This window comes from Hylobates moloch, unplaced genomic scaffold (assembly GCF_009828535.3).
Source record: "Hylobates moloch isolate HMO894 unplaced genomic scaffold, HMol_V3 SCAFFOLD_6, whole genome shotgun sequence".
In the NCBI taxonomy this organism is placed as follows: Eukaryota; Metazoa; Chordata; class Mammalia; order Primates; family Hylobatidae; genus Hylobates; species Hylobates moloch.
In genome coordinates this window covers 103,616,156-103,632,621 of record NW_026652281.1, presented here as the reverse complement: position 1 = coordinate 103,632,621, position 16,466 = coordinate 103,616,156, and the positions used below count along the sequence as shown (strand labels likewise).

General features: G+C 45.8%; 1 protein-coding gene across 11 annotated transcripts in view; it reads right to left on the bottom strand.

Annotated features, from left to right (window-relative positions):
• Positions 1–16,466, bottom strand: part of DUS2 (dihydrouridine synthase 2) — a 62,505-nt gene that overhangs the window by 29,240 nt on the left and 16,799 nt on the right. For 9 of the 11 annotated variants that reach the window (XR_009214229.1, XR_009214230.1, XM_058441129.1 and 6 more), the window contains 2 exons: positions 14,164–14,307; positions 2,317–2,362 (listed from right to left, as the gene is read on the bottom strand). Coding sequence is in view for 9 of the 11 variants with exons in the window: in XM_058441129.1 (XP_058297112.1) it covers positions 2,317–2,362; positions 14,164–14,289 (172 nt within the window). In the remaining 2 variants the exon portion in view is untranslated. Of the gene's footprint in view, positions 1–2,316; positions 2,363–10,207; positions 10,293–14,163; positions 14,308–16,466 lie in introns of those variants that run through there. The other 2 variants (XM_032157706.2, XM_032157707.2) reach the window with 2 other exon arrangements.

The following is a 16,466-nucleotide window of genomic DNA, read 5'->3' as shown; positions in this document are numbered from 1 at the left end:
ATTTAAAAATTGGCTGGGCATGGAGGTGTGCACCTGAAATCCCAGCTACTTGGAAGGCTGAGGCAGGATGATCATTTGAACTCAGGAGTTTCAGGCTGCAGTGAGCTATGGTCACACCACTACACTCCAGCCTGAGCAACAGAGTGAGACCTGGTCACAAAAAAGAAACCAAACAAAAACAAAGAAACACACATAAAACAAAGTTATGGACTGACGAGTTGATGAAAATATGACCAGAGGCTTGCACAAACCTAACCCTTTGTTTCCCCCAGGGCCAATGGTTCAGTATCTGCTCATTTGATGTTTAAAGCAACTTTATAGAAACAACAACTGTGCATAATGAGAAGCAACTGTATTTTATCTGTCAGCTTCCTAAAGAAGCTCCACAATAGGTACTACCATTATTAGCTTTCAAAGATCACTATACATGAAAAAGACTGAAGGTGGCAGATGGGAGAATATGCCTACCTCAAAGGCTGTCTTGAGAAATACATGAGATCTTTGATGCACTTAAAGCATTTCCATACATGGACAGTGTTATTATCATCCAGCACTAAACAGATGAGAAGGCTTTTCGGGTGGGATAAAGGCGATGACATATTGAGAGAGGTAATCAAAGTGATCACTGACAGAGACAGCTCATGACTGGCAGGAAGAAGTATGAGAGAAGAACCACAAAATATTTGTGTGTTTATAATGCAACTCTGTTTATAACAGCAAAATACTGGGAACCCCTGTTAAGGCTCTGGTAAAATCAATTCTGACATAGTTGCCCCTAGGTACTGACATGGGCAAATGACCTAAAGATAAGTAAATGGTAAAACAACACGTGTTGTATGATCTCATGGGGTGGGGAGATAGATAAATATAGATATAGATATAGATATAGATATATAGATATAGATACATTTTTTTCTCCTTATCTTCGACCTAGAAGAGGGATATATATAAACATGTCATATTTTGTACACACACATTATTTACTATACGTATAGAAAAACATACATTATTCCTCTTTCTGATTACCTCTTTAGGTGTAGGATTATGGAGGATTTTCATTTTCTAGGTTACACAGATCTATAATATTGAATTTTTTATCACACAGAAAAAAATATATAATTTAAAATTGTTCGGCCAGGCATGGTGGCTCACACCTGTAATTCCAGCACTTTGGGAGGCCAAGGCAGGCGGATCAAGAGGTCAAGAGTTCAAGACCAGCCTGGCCACCATGGTGAAACCCCTTCTCTACTAAAAATACAAAAATTGGCCGGGCGTGGTGGCTCACGCTTGTAATCCCAGCACTTTGGGAGGCCGAGGCGGGCGGATCACGAGGTCAGGAGATCGAGACCATGGTGAAACCCCGTCTCTACTAAAAATACAAAAAATTAGCCGGGCGTGGTGGCGGGCGCCTGTAGTCCCAGCTACTCGGAGAGGCTGAGGCAGGAGAATGGCGTGAACCCGGGAGGCGGAGCTTGCAGTGAGCCGAGATCGCGCCACTGCACTCCAGCCTGGGCGACAGAGCGAGACTCTGTCTCAAAAAAAAAAAAAAAAAAAATACAAAAATTAGCCGGGTGTGGTGGCATGCGCCTGTAGTCCCAGCTATTCGGGAGGCTGAGGCAGGAGAATTGCTTGAACCTGGGAGGCAGAGGTTGCAGTGAACCAAGACCGTGCCATTGCACTCCAGCCTAGGCAACAGAGGGAGATTCTGTCTCAAAAAAAAAAGATTTCACAAGCATATACATATGTATAAAAAACCTCAAGGAATATACCACAACTATAATCAAAGCAGAATCTGCCTCATCAATAAAGTATCAGCAAAACTACAGTTCATCACAATCACATTTGCACAGAGCATAGGGCGTCCACAGTACTTATATGTACCTTATCTTATTTGGTCCTCACTCCAACCCTATGATTTAAGTAAAGCAAAGACCATGATTTCATTTTACAGATAAAGGAACTAAGGCAAACAGAGGTCATATGGCCTGCCCAAGGTCACATACCTAGCAAGTGACCAAGCCAGGGCCAATGCTAAAGCCATCCTGACTCCAAGGCTCCTAGAGTCCCTCCTATGCTATGATACATCGTGATTTCTATGCCAGCAAGCCTGTGAGTGAAAGGCACTCTTAGCCTGTTTCATATCAGGCTTTTTGCCATGGCCTCTGGAGATCAGTGACTGCTCTCAAGGGAGCATGTGATCTACAGAATTACTCAATGAAGCCAGGCAAGACACTGTCACCCCAGGCAAGGGCAGTCGTAGTGCTGCTTGAGCCCAGCAGGGCATATGCATAATTCTGGAGCCAGATCTGTACTCACCATTAACAACTCTCTTGCACTGAATCATCTTGAGGTCGATCAGCTCCTGCAGAGGAATCAGAGGACGCTTGTCAGTCCTGAACATGTAGGCTCTGGGCATGAAGGATTTTCATCACACACCTAATGAGGATCGCTTGGCCAGTCGCCCTACTACCAACAACAAACCACGGCTTTTGGGACATGTAGTGCTATCCTCCCCACCCAAGCATGGCAAGCAGGAGCCAGAGTGAGCTACTCTCAATTAGCTGCTCTTCCCAGGAAACTTGGAGATGTTTGGGGCCTAGAATGAATGAACCACTTAGCCAGAAAGACAATAATCATCCAGGATGTATTCACTTGGAAAATTTCCTCACGTACTGGTCTCAGCAGAAGCCCACCCCATCAAAGAATATCCCACCTATCCCTAAGCAAAGGGCAGGTAGTGAAGGGCTCCCAAGAAACATCCAAGAACAAAACTGGAACCAGTGCATAGAAGCAAAGGGAGGAAGATCTGAGATGAACACAGTAAAGAAAAGTCTAAAACCCCTATCCAACATGGGTCACACTATGTGGAAATGAAAAGGGTGAGGTCCCCAACTCTGGAGATACTCAAACAGACTAAGGAAAGAAAGAAAAAGGGGGGTTCTTCAAAATCACATCATAAAAATGGAGGAAAACCTCCTATCTGCTGGAGGACTGAGATTCTCTAATTCTTAGTTAGAGATAAGACTGTTCTGCTTTGTTCCATCATAATCTCAGCAGACACCTGTCACACTGCCCAGAAGTTCATGCCCATGGATTCTGGGGGTCCAGAAAAGAAAAGAAGAGGCGCTCACTCCTGGTACTAACCCCCATACTGATTCCCTATGAGCCCCAGCAAGTCACAACCCCAGCCAAGTGGGCACAATGACCTCCTACTCACTCATCGGAGTACCTAGGGACAATGGCCAAAGAATCTTCATAGTATCCATGGGACTTCCTCCAGCATACCCACCATCAGATTAACAAATGCTCTAGGTGTTTCTGTGGCCATTCTCTCCATGCAGTATGCAGGTCATCAAATATCTGATGACCACTAGGCCTGAACAAACAAATCACCACAACCAAGCAGTTTGGACATGGTTGACATCCAACCCCCAAGAATCAGTGTGGCATCCCAAGGGATGGGCAGAGCCCAACTCAGAGCCCCAGTAGCCAATGATCCTAGTTGCAGGGACAGGCAAGAAGGCAAGTGGACAAGTAGGAAGCACTGAATGGCCTGTGCTTATAAAAAGAAATTCAGTAGCCAAACTGAGCTTTGGTAAGGACTAGAACAGGAAAAAGTAAGACACGTACCACATCAAAGATTGGGAAGTTTATTGTTTCCAAGTATTTATGGAAATCTCCATCCAAATATTAGCTAACAATTAAGCTAACCCAGGAGAACTTTATAGGCCACACATGGCAAAGAACACAGGGCTTACAAAATTAGTTCAGAATAGTCACTAAGCAAACAAACAACAACAAACCATGGCCAGATATGATGGCTTACGTCTGTAATCTCTACACTTTAGAAAACCGAAGCAGGAGGATTGCTTGAGCTCAGGAGTTAAAGACCAGCATGGGCAACAAAGTAAGACCTTATCTCTACAAAAAATTTTTAAAAATTAGCCGGGCGTGGTGGCATGTGCCTGTGGTCCCAGCTACACGGGACGCTGAGGCAGGAGAATCGCTTAAGCCCAGATGGTCGAGGTTGCAGTGAGCTGTGATTGCGCCACTGCATGCCACCCTGGGCAACAGAGTGACACCTGTCTCAAAAAAAAAAAAAAAAAAAACACGCCAGGCATGGTGGCTCATGCCTATAATCCCAGCACTCTGGGAGGCCAAGTCAGGTAGATCACTTGAGGTCAGGAGTTCAAGACCATCCTGGCCAACATGGTGAAACCCCATCTCTACTAAAATACAAAAGTTAGCTGGCCATGGTGGTACACGTCTGCAATCCCAGCTACTCAGGAGGCTGAGGCAGGAGAATTGCTTGAACCAGGGAGGCGGAGGTTGCAGTGAGCCGAGATTGTGCCATTGCACTCCAGAGCCTGGGCAACAGAGCAAGACTCCATCTGGGGAAAAAACAACAATGACAACAACAACAACAATAACAAAAACTTTGTTATTTGAAAATATCAACAAAATTGACAAACTTTTAGCTAGACTGCCAGTGGAAAAAAAGAGAGAAGACCAAAATTATTAAAACCAGAATGAGAGAGGCCAGGCGCGGCGGCTCACGCCTGTAATCCCAGCACTTTGGGAGGCCGAGGCGGGCAGCTCACGAGGTCAGGAGTTCAAGGCCAGCCTGGCCAACATGGTGAAACTCCATCTCTACCAAAAATACAAAAACTAGTCAAGCGTGGTGGCACATGCCTGTAATCCCAGCCGCTTGGGAGGCTGAGGCAGGAGAATTGCTTGAACCCAGGAGGCAGAGGCTGCAGTGAGCCAAGACTGCACCACTGCACTCCAGCCTGGCAATAGAGCAAGACTCCATCTCAAAAAAAAAAAAGGCCAGGCGTGGTGGCTCACACCTGTAATCCCAGCACTTTGGGAAGCCGAGGTGGGCAGCTCATGAGGTCAGGAGATCAAGACCATCCTGGCTAACACAGTGAAACCCCATCTCTACTAAAAATACAAAAACAAAATTAGCCGGGTGTGGTGGCAGACACCTGTAGTCCCAGCTGCTCCGGAGGCTGAGGCAGGAGAATGGCATGAACCCGGCAGGTGGAGCTTGCAGTGAGCCAAGATGGTGCCACTGCACTCTAGCCTCAGCGACAGAGCGAGACTTCGTCTCAAAAAAAAAAACAGAATGAGAGAGAAAATGTTACTTCTGACCTTAAAGAAATAAAAAGGATTATAAGGAACTAATACAAACCATTGTATGCCAAAAAATTAGATAACCTACATGAAATGGACACACACTACTGAATCTGACTCAAGAAATAAAAAATGGGAATAGACCTAAAACAAGAAATTAAGGCCAGGCACAGTTGGCTTAGGCCAACAAAAATCAGCCGAGCGTGGTGGCACGGGCCTGTAATCCCAACTACTGGGGAGGCTGAGACAGGAGAATCGCTTGAACCTGGGAGGCGGAGGCTACAGTGAGCTGAGATCGTGCCACTGCACTCCAGCCTAGGCAACAGAGGGAGACTCCGTTTCAAAAAAAAAAAATGAATGAAATCATGTACTTTACAGCAACATAGATGCAGCTGGTAGCCATTATCCTAAGCAAATTAACACAGAAACAAACCCAAATAACGTATGTTCTCACTTATAAGCGGGAGCTAAGCATTGGGTACACACAAACATAAATATGGGAACAACAGACACTGGAGACTTCCAAAGACAGGAAGCAGAGAGGGGGCAAGGGCTAAAAAAGATCCTATTGGGTATTATGTTCACTATCTGGGTGACAGGATCAGTAGAAGCCCAAACCCTCAGCATCACACATGGTACCCTTGTAACAAATCCGCATATATACCCCTGAATCTAAAATTTTGAAAATAAGAATAAATTTTAAAATTTAAAAAGTTTCCCAGGCCAGGGACAGTGGCTCACGCCTGTAATCTCAGCACTTCGGGAGGCCGAGGAGGGTGGATCACCTAAGGTCAGGAGTTCGAGACCAGCCTAACATGGTGAAACCCCATATCTACTAAAAATACAAAAATTAGCCACTCATGCCTGTAATCCCAGCTACTTGAGAATCTGAGGCAGAAGAATCACTTGAACATGGGAGGCAGACGTTGCAGTGAGCCAAGATCATGCCACTTCACTCCACTCCAGGGCCTGGGCAACAAGAGCAAAATTCCGTCTCAAAAAAAAAAAGAGAAAAGAAAGTTCCAGCCAGGACAATTAGGCAGAAAAAAAATAAAATAAAAAGGCATCCATATTAGAAAGGAAAAAGTAAAAATATATTTGCAGATGATGTGATTTTTTTTTTTTTTTTTTTTTTAGACAGAGTTTTGCTCTTGTTGCCCAGGCTGGAGTGCAGTGGTGTAATCTGAGCTCACTGCAACCTCCACCTCCTGGGTTCAAGCGATTCTCCTGCCTCAGCCTCCCTAGTAGCTAGGATTACAGGCGTCCACCACCATGCCCAGTTAATTTTTTGTATTTTTTTTTAATAGAGATGGGGTTTCATCGTGTTGGCCAGGCTGGTCTCAAACTCCCGACCATGGGTGATCTATCTGCCTCGGTCTCCCAAAGTGCTGGGATTACAAGTGTGAGCCACCACGCCGGGCCAATGTGATCCTGTATATAGAAAGCCTATGGAAGTTTCCCCCACCCATACATATACACACACTAGAGACAGAGAGACAGAAAGAGAACATACATGCTAATAAACAAGTTCAGCAAGGTCAAGGACACAAGATCAATACACAAAAATCAATTATATTTTATACACTAGTAATGAACAATCCAAAAATGAAATTAAGAAATTCCATTTGTAATAACATCTAAAAGAATAAAACCGCCGGGCACAGTGGCTCACGCCTGTAATCCCAGCACTTTGGGAGGCCGAGCTGGGCGGATTGCCTGAAGTCAGGAGTTCAAGACCAGCCTGGCCAACATGGTGAAACCCCATTTCTATTAAAAATACAAAAATTACCCGGGCACGGTGGTGGGCGCCTGTAATCCCAGCTACTCGAGAGGCTGAGGCAGGAGAATGGCTTGAGCCCAGGAGGCAGAGGTTGCAGTGAGACGAGATTGCGCCACTGCACTGCAGCCTGGGCAACTGAGCGGGACTCTGTCTCAAAAAATAAAAATAAAACACATAGGAAATAATTCAAAAAAAGAGGTATGAGACTCATATACTGAAAACTATGAAACACTGTTGAAAGAAATTAAAGAAGACCTGACCCGGCCCAATGGCTCATGCTTTTAATCCCAGCACTTTGGGAGGCCTAGGCAGGCAGATCACTTTGAGATCAGGAGTTCGAGACCAGCCTGGGAAACACGGTGAAACCCTAGCTCTACAAAAAAATACAAAAATTAGCCATGTGGGGTGGAGTATGGCTGTAGTCCCAGCTACTTAGGAGGCTGAGGTAGGAGGATGGCTTGAGCCCAGGAGGCAGAAGTTGCAGTGAGCTGAGATCATGTCACTGTACTTGAGCCTGGGTAACAGAGTGAGACCTCATCTCAAAAAAAAAAGAAAGAAATTAAGGAAGACCTAAATAAAGACATCTCATGTTCATGCATGGATTAGAATACTAAATATTGTTATGACAGCAAAAACCCCTAAACTAATCTACTAATCTATAGATTCAATGCAAATTCCATCAAAATCCCAGCTGCCTTTCTGGCAGAATTGACTAGCTGATCCTAAAATTCATATAGCAATGCAAAGAACCCAGATTAGACAAAACAATCTTGAAAGAGAAGAAAAAGTTGGAGAATTTATACTTCCCAATCTGAAAACCTACCAAGCTACAATAATCAAGACTGTGTTGTGTCCTCAATTCACCAGTAAGGAGAAAGAAAAAAAAAGGCTGTGGTACTGGCATACAGGTAGACATACAGACCAGCGTAACAGAAATGAGAGTCCAGATATAAATCAAAACATCTGTGATTAACTGATTTTTTACAAGAGCACAGACCCGGTACAGTGGCTCAAGCCTGTAATCCCAGCACCTTGGAAGGCCCAAGCAGGAGGATCACTTGAGGCCAGGAGTTCAATACAAGCCCGGCCAACATGCCAAAACCCTGTCTCTACCAAAAATACCTAAATTAAGCAGGCACGGGGGCATGCACCTGTAGTCCCAGCTCCTTGCGAGGCCGAGACAGAAGGATTGCTTGAACCAGGGAGGTGGAGGTTGCAGTGAGCCAAGATGGTGCCACTGCACTCCTGCGTGGGCAACAGAGCAAGACTCCATCTCAAAAAAAAAGAAAAGAAATTATTTCTTTTTAAAAACATAATTTTAATTTGTTGTTTTTAAAAAATTACCTATTCTGGGTGAATATGACCTACAAATGGCCAAAAAAGCATATAAAAAGATGTTCACCATCACTAATCATCACTAATCAGAGAAATAAACCACAGTGAAATATCACCTCATATCCATTAGGATGGCTACCATCAAAAAAAACAATAAGTGAGCCAGGCACAGTGGCTCACACCTGTAATCCCAGCACTTTTTTTTTTTTCTCCCTGAGACGGAGTCTTGCTCTGACACCACGCTGGAGTGCAATGGCGTGATCTCAGCTCACTGCAACCTCCGCCTCATGGGTTCAAGCAATTCTCCTGTCTCAGCCTCCCCAGTAGCTGGGATTACAGATGGGCACCACCACACCCGGCTAATTTTTGTATTTTTGTAGAGACGGGGTTTCACCATGTTGCCCAGGCTGGTCTCAAACTCCTGACCTCGTGATCCGCCTGAGTCGGCCTCCCAAAGTTCTGAGATTACAGGCGTGAGCCATCACGCCCAGCCAATCCCAGCACTTTGAGTGGCCCAGGTGAGAGGATCACTTGAGGCCACCTGTTTGGGACCAGCCTAGGCAACATAGAGAAATCCTGTCTCTACAAAAGATTTAAAAATTAGCCAGATGTGGCTGGGCATGGTGGCTCACGCCTGTAATCCCAGCACTTTGGGAGGCTGAGGCAGGAAGATCATCTGAGGCCAGGAGTTCGAGACCAGAGCACTTTGGGAGCAATTTGGGAGGCTGAGGCAGGCAGATCATCTGAGGCCAGGAGTTCGAGACCAGTCTGGCCAACATGGAAAAACCCCGTCTCTACCAAAAATACAAAAATTAGCCAGGTACAGTGGTGCATGCCCGTAATCCCAGCTACTCAGGAGGCTGAGGCACAAGAATTGCTTGAACCCAGGAAGCAGAGGTTACGGTGAACTGAGATCATGCCATGGCACTCCAGTCTGGGCGATAGAGCGAGACTCTGTCTCAAAAAAAAAATAAAAATAAAATAAAAATAAAAATAAATAAATAAATAAAATAAAATAAAATTAGCCAGGTGTGGTGGCATAAGCCTGTAGTCCCAGCTACTCAGGAGGCTGAAGCAGGAGGATCCCTTCAGCCCAGGAGCTCCGGGCTGGTATGAACTATGATCACATCACTGCACTCCAGCCTGGGCAACAGGATAAGACTGTCTCAAAAACAACAATCAAACAAGCATTTCTGAGGATGTAGAGAAACCGGAAGCTTTGCATGCTGTTAGTGGGATTGTAAAATGATGCAGCCATTATAGTTATGGGAAACAGAATGGAGGGTCCTCAAAAAATTAAAAACCACCATATGATCTAGCAATCCCACTTCTGGATATATAATCAAAAGAATTGGCTGGGCGCAGTGGCTCACACTTGTAATCCCAGCACTTTGGGAGGCCGAGGCGGGCGGATCACGAGGTCAGGAGATCGAGACCACGGTGAAACCCCGTCTCTACTAAAAATACAAAAAAATTAGCCCGGCGTGGTGGCGGGCGCCTGTAGTCCCAGCTACTCGGAGAGGCTGAGGCAGGAGAATGGCGTGAACCCGGGAGGCAGAGCTTGCAGTGAGCCGAGATCACGCCACTGCACTCCAGCCTGGGTGACAGAGCGAGACTCCGTCTCAAAAAAAAACAAAAAAAGAATTAAAAGCAGTGTCTCAAAGAGATTATTTGCACACCCATGTTCACAGCAGCATTATTCACAATTGAAAGAGACAGAAGCAAACCAATGGCCATTAACGGATAAATGGATAAACCAAATGTGATATATACATAGAGTATTATTCAGCCTTAAAAAGGATGGAAATGTTGTCACATGCTATAACATAGGTAAGCCTTGATGACATCATGCTAAGGGAAATAAGCCAGTCACAAACAATAAATACTGCATGATTCCACTTATATAAGGTATCTAAAGTAGTAATTCATAGAAATAGAAAGTAGAATGGTAGTTACCAGTGGCGGGGAGAAGGGGAACTGGGGAATTGCTGTTTAATGGTTGCAGGGTTTCCGTTTCACAAGATGAAAAAGTTCCGGAGATCTGTTTCACAACAATGTCAATATACATAACACTACTGAACAGTATACTTACAAATGGTTAAGACAGTAAATCTTGTATGTTTTTTGTCACAATAAGAAAAAAAAACTTTAAAAATCACTCATTTCTCTTTTTTTTTTTTTTTTTTTTTGACACAGAGTTTCGCTCTTGTCGCCCAGGCTGGAGTGCAATGGCACACTGGGCACATTGCAACCTCTGCCTCGTGGGTTCAAGCGATTCTCTTGCCTCAACCTCCCAAGTAGCTGGGATTACAGGTGTGCACCGCCAGGCTCGGCTAAATTTGTATTTTTATTAGAGATGGGGTTTCACCATGCTGGCAAGGCTAGTCTCAAACTCCTGACCTCAGGTGATCCACCTGCCTCGGCCTCCCAAATTGCTGGGATTACAGGCATGAGCCACTGTGCCTGGCCTAAATCAATCATTTGTGGGCCTCTGGGCTGTGGGACTCTGGGCCTCTTAAGAACACTGCCTTGTCCCTTGATCCTACTTAATAAGAAGTTTAAGTCTAACAGGTCGGTGTCTCTTCACAGACCGGAACACCAGAGTCCCACCATTCTTATAAAAAGAAACAGGAACGCAGCCTCTGCAGCACCTCCCAAAAACTGTCATCACTCCTCAAAAATTCCTGGCAGACCCTGATGTGGTAAGACTACTGCTCCCTTGACTTTTACAGACTGGCTCATCCTCCAGAGGCTGAGGACTTTGTGGGTTGTGTTTTGTTTTGTTTTGTTCTGAAACAGAGTCTCACTCTGTCGCCCAGGCTGGAGTGCAGTGGCGCAATCTCAGCTCACTACAACCTCTGCCTCCCAGGTTCAAGTGTTTCTCCTGCCTCAGCCTCCCGAGTAGCTGGGACTACAGGCGTGCACCACCACATCCAGCTAATTTTTTGTATTTTTGTAGAGATGGGGTTTCACCATATTGTTCAGGCTGGTCTCGAACTCCTGACTTCAGGTGATCCACCTGTCTTGGCCTCCCAAAGTCCTGGGAGGCATGAGCCACCTCATGGTTTTTAAGGAGGTGCCTACATGCTTGATATGCATGAGGTCCTGTGAGCTGGGTGAGGTCATTTGATTACCTAATCCCACAGATGGGCCACCTCACATCAACCCCAGTAAGAACATCCGGGCAACTGGTACTCCAAAGCTCACTGGCAAAACAACCATGGATCCACCAGGGGGCACCAGACACCACACTCAGTCATGCCCCCGGGCCCAGTCCCAGCCACCTACACAACCCAGGTTGACCTGCCTGCCTGTCTGCTCTCCATAGGTGGCAGATCTGGGTGGAAGGCTTAGGTCTCTGCCTAGGTAGATACCCCTTTGTTTATTTGTAAGTTATACTGACTCTCAGGGAAGAGCACATCAAACAAAGCTAACACATTTTAATTCATATTTCCTCTGCTCCATACAGGAGCAGGACCCTGGAAGAAAGGAATGGGCACATTTACTAGGAAAACCAAGTCTTGCCCAATTAGGAGGGTCGCATACTGAAGTAATCACATAAATTGTGGGCCTTAAACTTCCAAAGGACTTGAAAATAATCCTAAGGCCGGGTGCAGTGTCTCACGCCTATAATCCCAGCACTTTGGGAGGCCAAGGCAGGTGGATCACCTCAGGTCAAGGGTTCAAGACTAGCCTGGCCAACATGGCAAAACCCCATCTCTACTAAAAATACAAAAATTAGCTGGACATGGAGGCAGGCACCTGTGATCCCAGCTACTCAGGAGGCTGAGGTGGGAGAATCGCTTGAACCTGGGAAGCAGAGGTTGCAGTGAGCCAAGATTGCGCCACTGCACTCCAGCCTGGGAAGACACAGTGAAACACTGTCTAAAAAAAAAAAAAAAAAATTCCTGTCCTCTCCAAGCCCTGACCTTACCCATCACGCCAAATCCCCCAAATGAATCTTCAGGCCTCCTTCTAACGCCTTCCTTCCTCTTATACTACAAACATACAAGTCATCTAGAAACAACTCCCTTCACCCTACTTCCTCCACCTCAAGCTACCTGCCTGTACCTTCCTTAACTGAAGGGGTAGTCAGCAGCCCTATTTCTATTCCCTCATCTGCTATTCATTCCTCAAGCCATTAACTCCATGAGTGTTCATGTCTATGTGCTACAGCTGTCCTCCAGTGGTCTAATTTTCTTTTCCCTCTCTCCCTCCTTCCTTCCTTCCTCACTTCCTTCCTTCCTTGCTTTTTTTCAAGAAACGGGGCCAGGCGTGGTGGCTCATGCCTGTAATCCCAGCACTTTGGAAGGCGGAGACGTGCGCATCACGAGGTCAGGAGATCGAGACCATCCTGGCTAACACTGTGAAACTCCATCTCTACTAAAAATACAAAAAGAAATTAGCCAGGCGTGGTGGCGGACGCCTGTAGTCCCAGCTACTCGGGAGGCTGAGGCAGAAGAATGGCATGAACCTGGGAGGCGGAGCTTGCAGTGAGCCGAGATCGCACCACTGCACTCCAGCCTGGGCGACAGAGCGAGACTCTGTCTCAAGAAAAAAAAAAAGAAACAGGGTCTCGCTATGTTGCCAAAGCTGGTTTTGAATACCTGGGCTCAAGCGATCCTCCTGCCTAGCCCCCCACAGGCGTGAACCACTCTGCCCAGCCTAATTTTCAAGTCAAATACCTGCTTGGTCTTCTTGCAGCTGGATTTCTCTGCATTATCTGACATGGTTAACAAACCTGACTTTTGCCTTCCCTGACACTACGCTCTTTTTTTTTTTTTTTTTTTTTGAAACAGAGTCTTGCTCTGTCCCCCAGGCTGGAGTGCAGTGGTGCGATCTCGGCTCACTGCAAGCTCCGCCTCCCGGGTTCACGCCATTCTCCTACCTCAGCCTCCCGAGTAGCTGGGACTACAGGCGCCCGCCAACACACCGGGCGCGGTGGCTCAAGCCTATAATCCCAGCACTTTGGGAGGCCGAGGTGGGCGGACACTACGCTCTTTTTAATTTGCCTATTTTTCTCATTCTTTTACCTCTTCTGTCATTAATTCCTACGCGCCAACACACATACCCAGTACATAAGGGTATGTTTTCCGCCAATCTCCTCTTAAGTCTTCCATTCTCTCTATATAGTGGTTTTCTTTTTCTTTTGTACATTTTTTATTTTTTTATTTTTTGGTAGAGACAGGGTCTCACTATGTTGCCCAGGCTGGTCTCAAACTCCTAGGCTCAAGTGATCCTCCTGCCTTGGCCTCCCAAAGTGCTAGTATTACAGCATGAGCTACCATGCCCAGCCTCTTTTAATTTTTAATTTTTATCATTTTTTTTTTTTGAGATGGAGTCTTGCTCTGTTGCCCAGGCTGGAATGCAGTGGCGTGATCTTTGCCCACTGCAACCTCCACTTCCCAGGTTCAAGCAATTCTCCTGCCTCATCCTCCTGAGTAGCTGGGACTACAGGCACGTACCACTATGCCCAGCCAATTTTTCTATTTTTAGTAGAGACAAGGTTTCACCGTGTTGGCCAGATTGGTCTCGAACTCCTGACCTCAGGTGATCTGCCCGCCTTGGCCTCCCAAAGTGCTGGGATTACAGCCATGAGCCACTGTGCCAGGCCTCTTTTATTTTTTTAAATAGAGATGAGGTCCCACTATGTTGCCCAGACATGTCAGGCGACTTATCTATCCACCCGGCCCAGGGTATCCCAGAACGCTTCTGTGCTACCAGGCTCCTGGACCTTGGCAGGGTTCACAAGACTCATCAGTGTCACACATGTTCGTCTCCTCCAGCCTTTGGTGAACACCTATAAAGTCAATTCCCATTCTGTCCCCACTAACTCCTGACCACTCCCACACACAAATGAAGAGGAGTCTGCACTTGTGGAGAAGCCCACCCAGAAAATCAGAGCCCCTTACCTCACAGTAAACAATGTCCGCTCCATAATCCAGGGCCAGCAGCCTCATTGGAAGAGTCCCTACCCGAACCATTGGGGCCAGGATTAGCTTATTATGGTAACACAGAGAGAGGCTATTCAAAATCATTTCCTTCTCTGTTACAGACTGAAAAAAAAAGAGGAAACAGGAGTCAGAAATTCAAATGAAGAAAATCTCTCCTGTTATCAAGAGCAGGTTTCCCTTCTTCAAGGTTCTAGCACAGAGTAGTTTGTTTTCATTTTCTTTTGGTTGGTTGTTTATGTTTGATTGATTGTTTTTGCTTTTGAGACAGTCTTGCTTTGTCACCCAGGCTGGAGTGCAGTGTAGTGCAGGGCTCACTGCTACCCAAGTAACTGGGATTATGGGCGTCTGCCACCACAAACGGCTAATTTTTGTATTTTTAGTAAAGATGGAGTTTTACAGCTGGGCACGATGGTTCACACCTGTAATCCCAGCACTTTGGGAGGCCGAGGCAGGCAGATCACCTGAGGTCAGGAGTTTGAGACCAGCCTGGCCAACATGGTAAAACCCTATCTCTACTAAAAAATACAAAAATTAGCTGGGCATGGTGGTGGGCACCTGTAATCCCAGCTACTCAGGAGGCTGAGGCAGGAGAATTGTTTGAACCTGGGAGGCGGAGGTTGCAGTGAGACAACATGGCACCATTGTACCCCAGACTGGGCAACAAGAGCAAGACTCCATCTCAAAAAAAAAAAAAAAAAAAAAAAAAAAGATGGAGTTTCACCACATTGGCCAGGCTGGTCTTGAACTCCAGACCTCAAGTGATCTGCCCACCTTGGTCTCTCAGAGTATTGGGATTACAGGCATGAGCCACTGCACCTGGCCTATTTTCCTTTTCCCTGCACATAAAAATTAGTATACATGCACATACATTCATCTAACAAATATTTATTAAGTGCCTAGTCTGTGCCAGTCACTGACCCAGTCTCCTCGGATACATTAGAGAAAAAAAAAAACAGACAAAAATCCCTGCTCTGGCAGTTTTCAATCATTTTTTTTTACTCAGATACCTGCACTGGAGTATCTGAAGCAGAGTTTTCATTCTAGCCAGAGAGTATAGGCAAAAAACAAAAAGCATAACAAATAAGTAAACTACATAGTATGCTGGAAAACTGGTAATGCTAGAGCAGAGAGAAGGGAGATTGAAAGTGCTGGGGATGGGTTGCAATTTGAAATAGAGAAGTCAACATGGGCTTTAATGAGAAGATAAGATTTGATCAATGAAGATCCCTGAGAAGAAAAAAAAAATTGAGCAAAGATTTGAGTTACTCAAGAAGAATGCACAGCAGAGGAAACAACCAATGCAAAGGTCTTGAGGCAAGAGATTGCCTACTGTGTTAGAGGAACAGCAAGAAAGCCAATGTGATTAAAGCGTAGAATGTGGTCGGGCGCAGTGGCTCACGTCTATAATCCCAGTACTTTGGGAGGCCAAGGTGGGTGGGTCACTGGAAGTCAGGAGTTCGAGACCAGCCTGGCCAACATGGCAAAACCCCATCTCTACTTAAAATATAAAAAATTAGGCCGGGCACTGTGGCTCGCGCCTGTAATCCTAGCACTTTGGGAGGCTGAGGCGGGTGGATCACAAGGTCAGGAGTTCCAGACCAGCCTGGCTAACAAGGTGAAACCCTGTCTCTACTACAAATACAAAAATTAGCCAGCTGGGCCGGGTGAGGTGGCTCACGCCTGTAATCCCAGCACTTTGGGAGGCAGAGGCAGGTGGATCACCTGAGGTCAGGAGTTCAAGACCAGCCTGGCCAAGATGGTGAAACCCTGTCTCTACTCAAAATACAAAAATTAGCTGGGCGTGGTGACAAGCGCCTGTAATCCTAGCTACTCGGAAGGCTGACGCAAAGAATCTCTTGAACCCAGGAGGCGGAAGATTGCAGTGGATCAAGATCATGCCACCGCACTCCAGCCTCGGCGACACAGCAAGACTCTGTCTCGAAAAAAAAAAAATTAGCCAGCTGTGGTGATGCACGCCTGTAGTCCCAGCTACTCTGGAGGCTGAGGCAAGAGAATTGCTTGAACCCAGGAGGTGGAGGTTGCAATAAGCCAAGATCGCACCATTGCACTCTAGCCTGAGCAACAGAGGAAGACTCCGCCTAAAAATAAATAAATAAATATATATATATATATATATACGTATATATACGTACCACCACATCCAGCTAATTATATATATATATACACACATATATATGTGTATATACACATATACATAATTATATATATATAATTATATATATATAATTAGCTGGATGTGG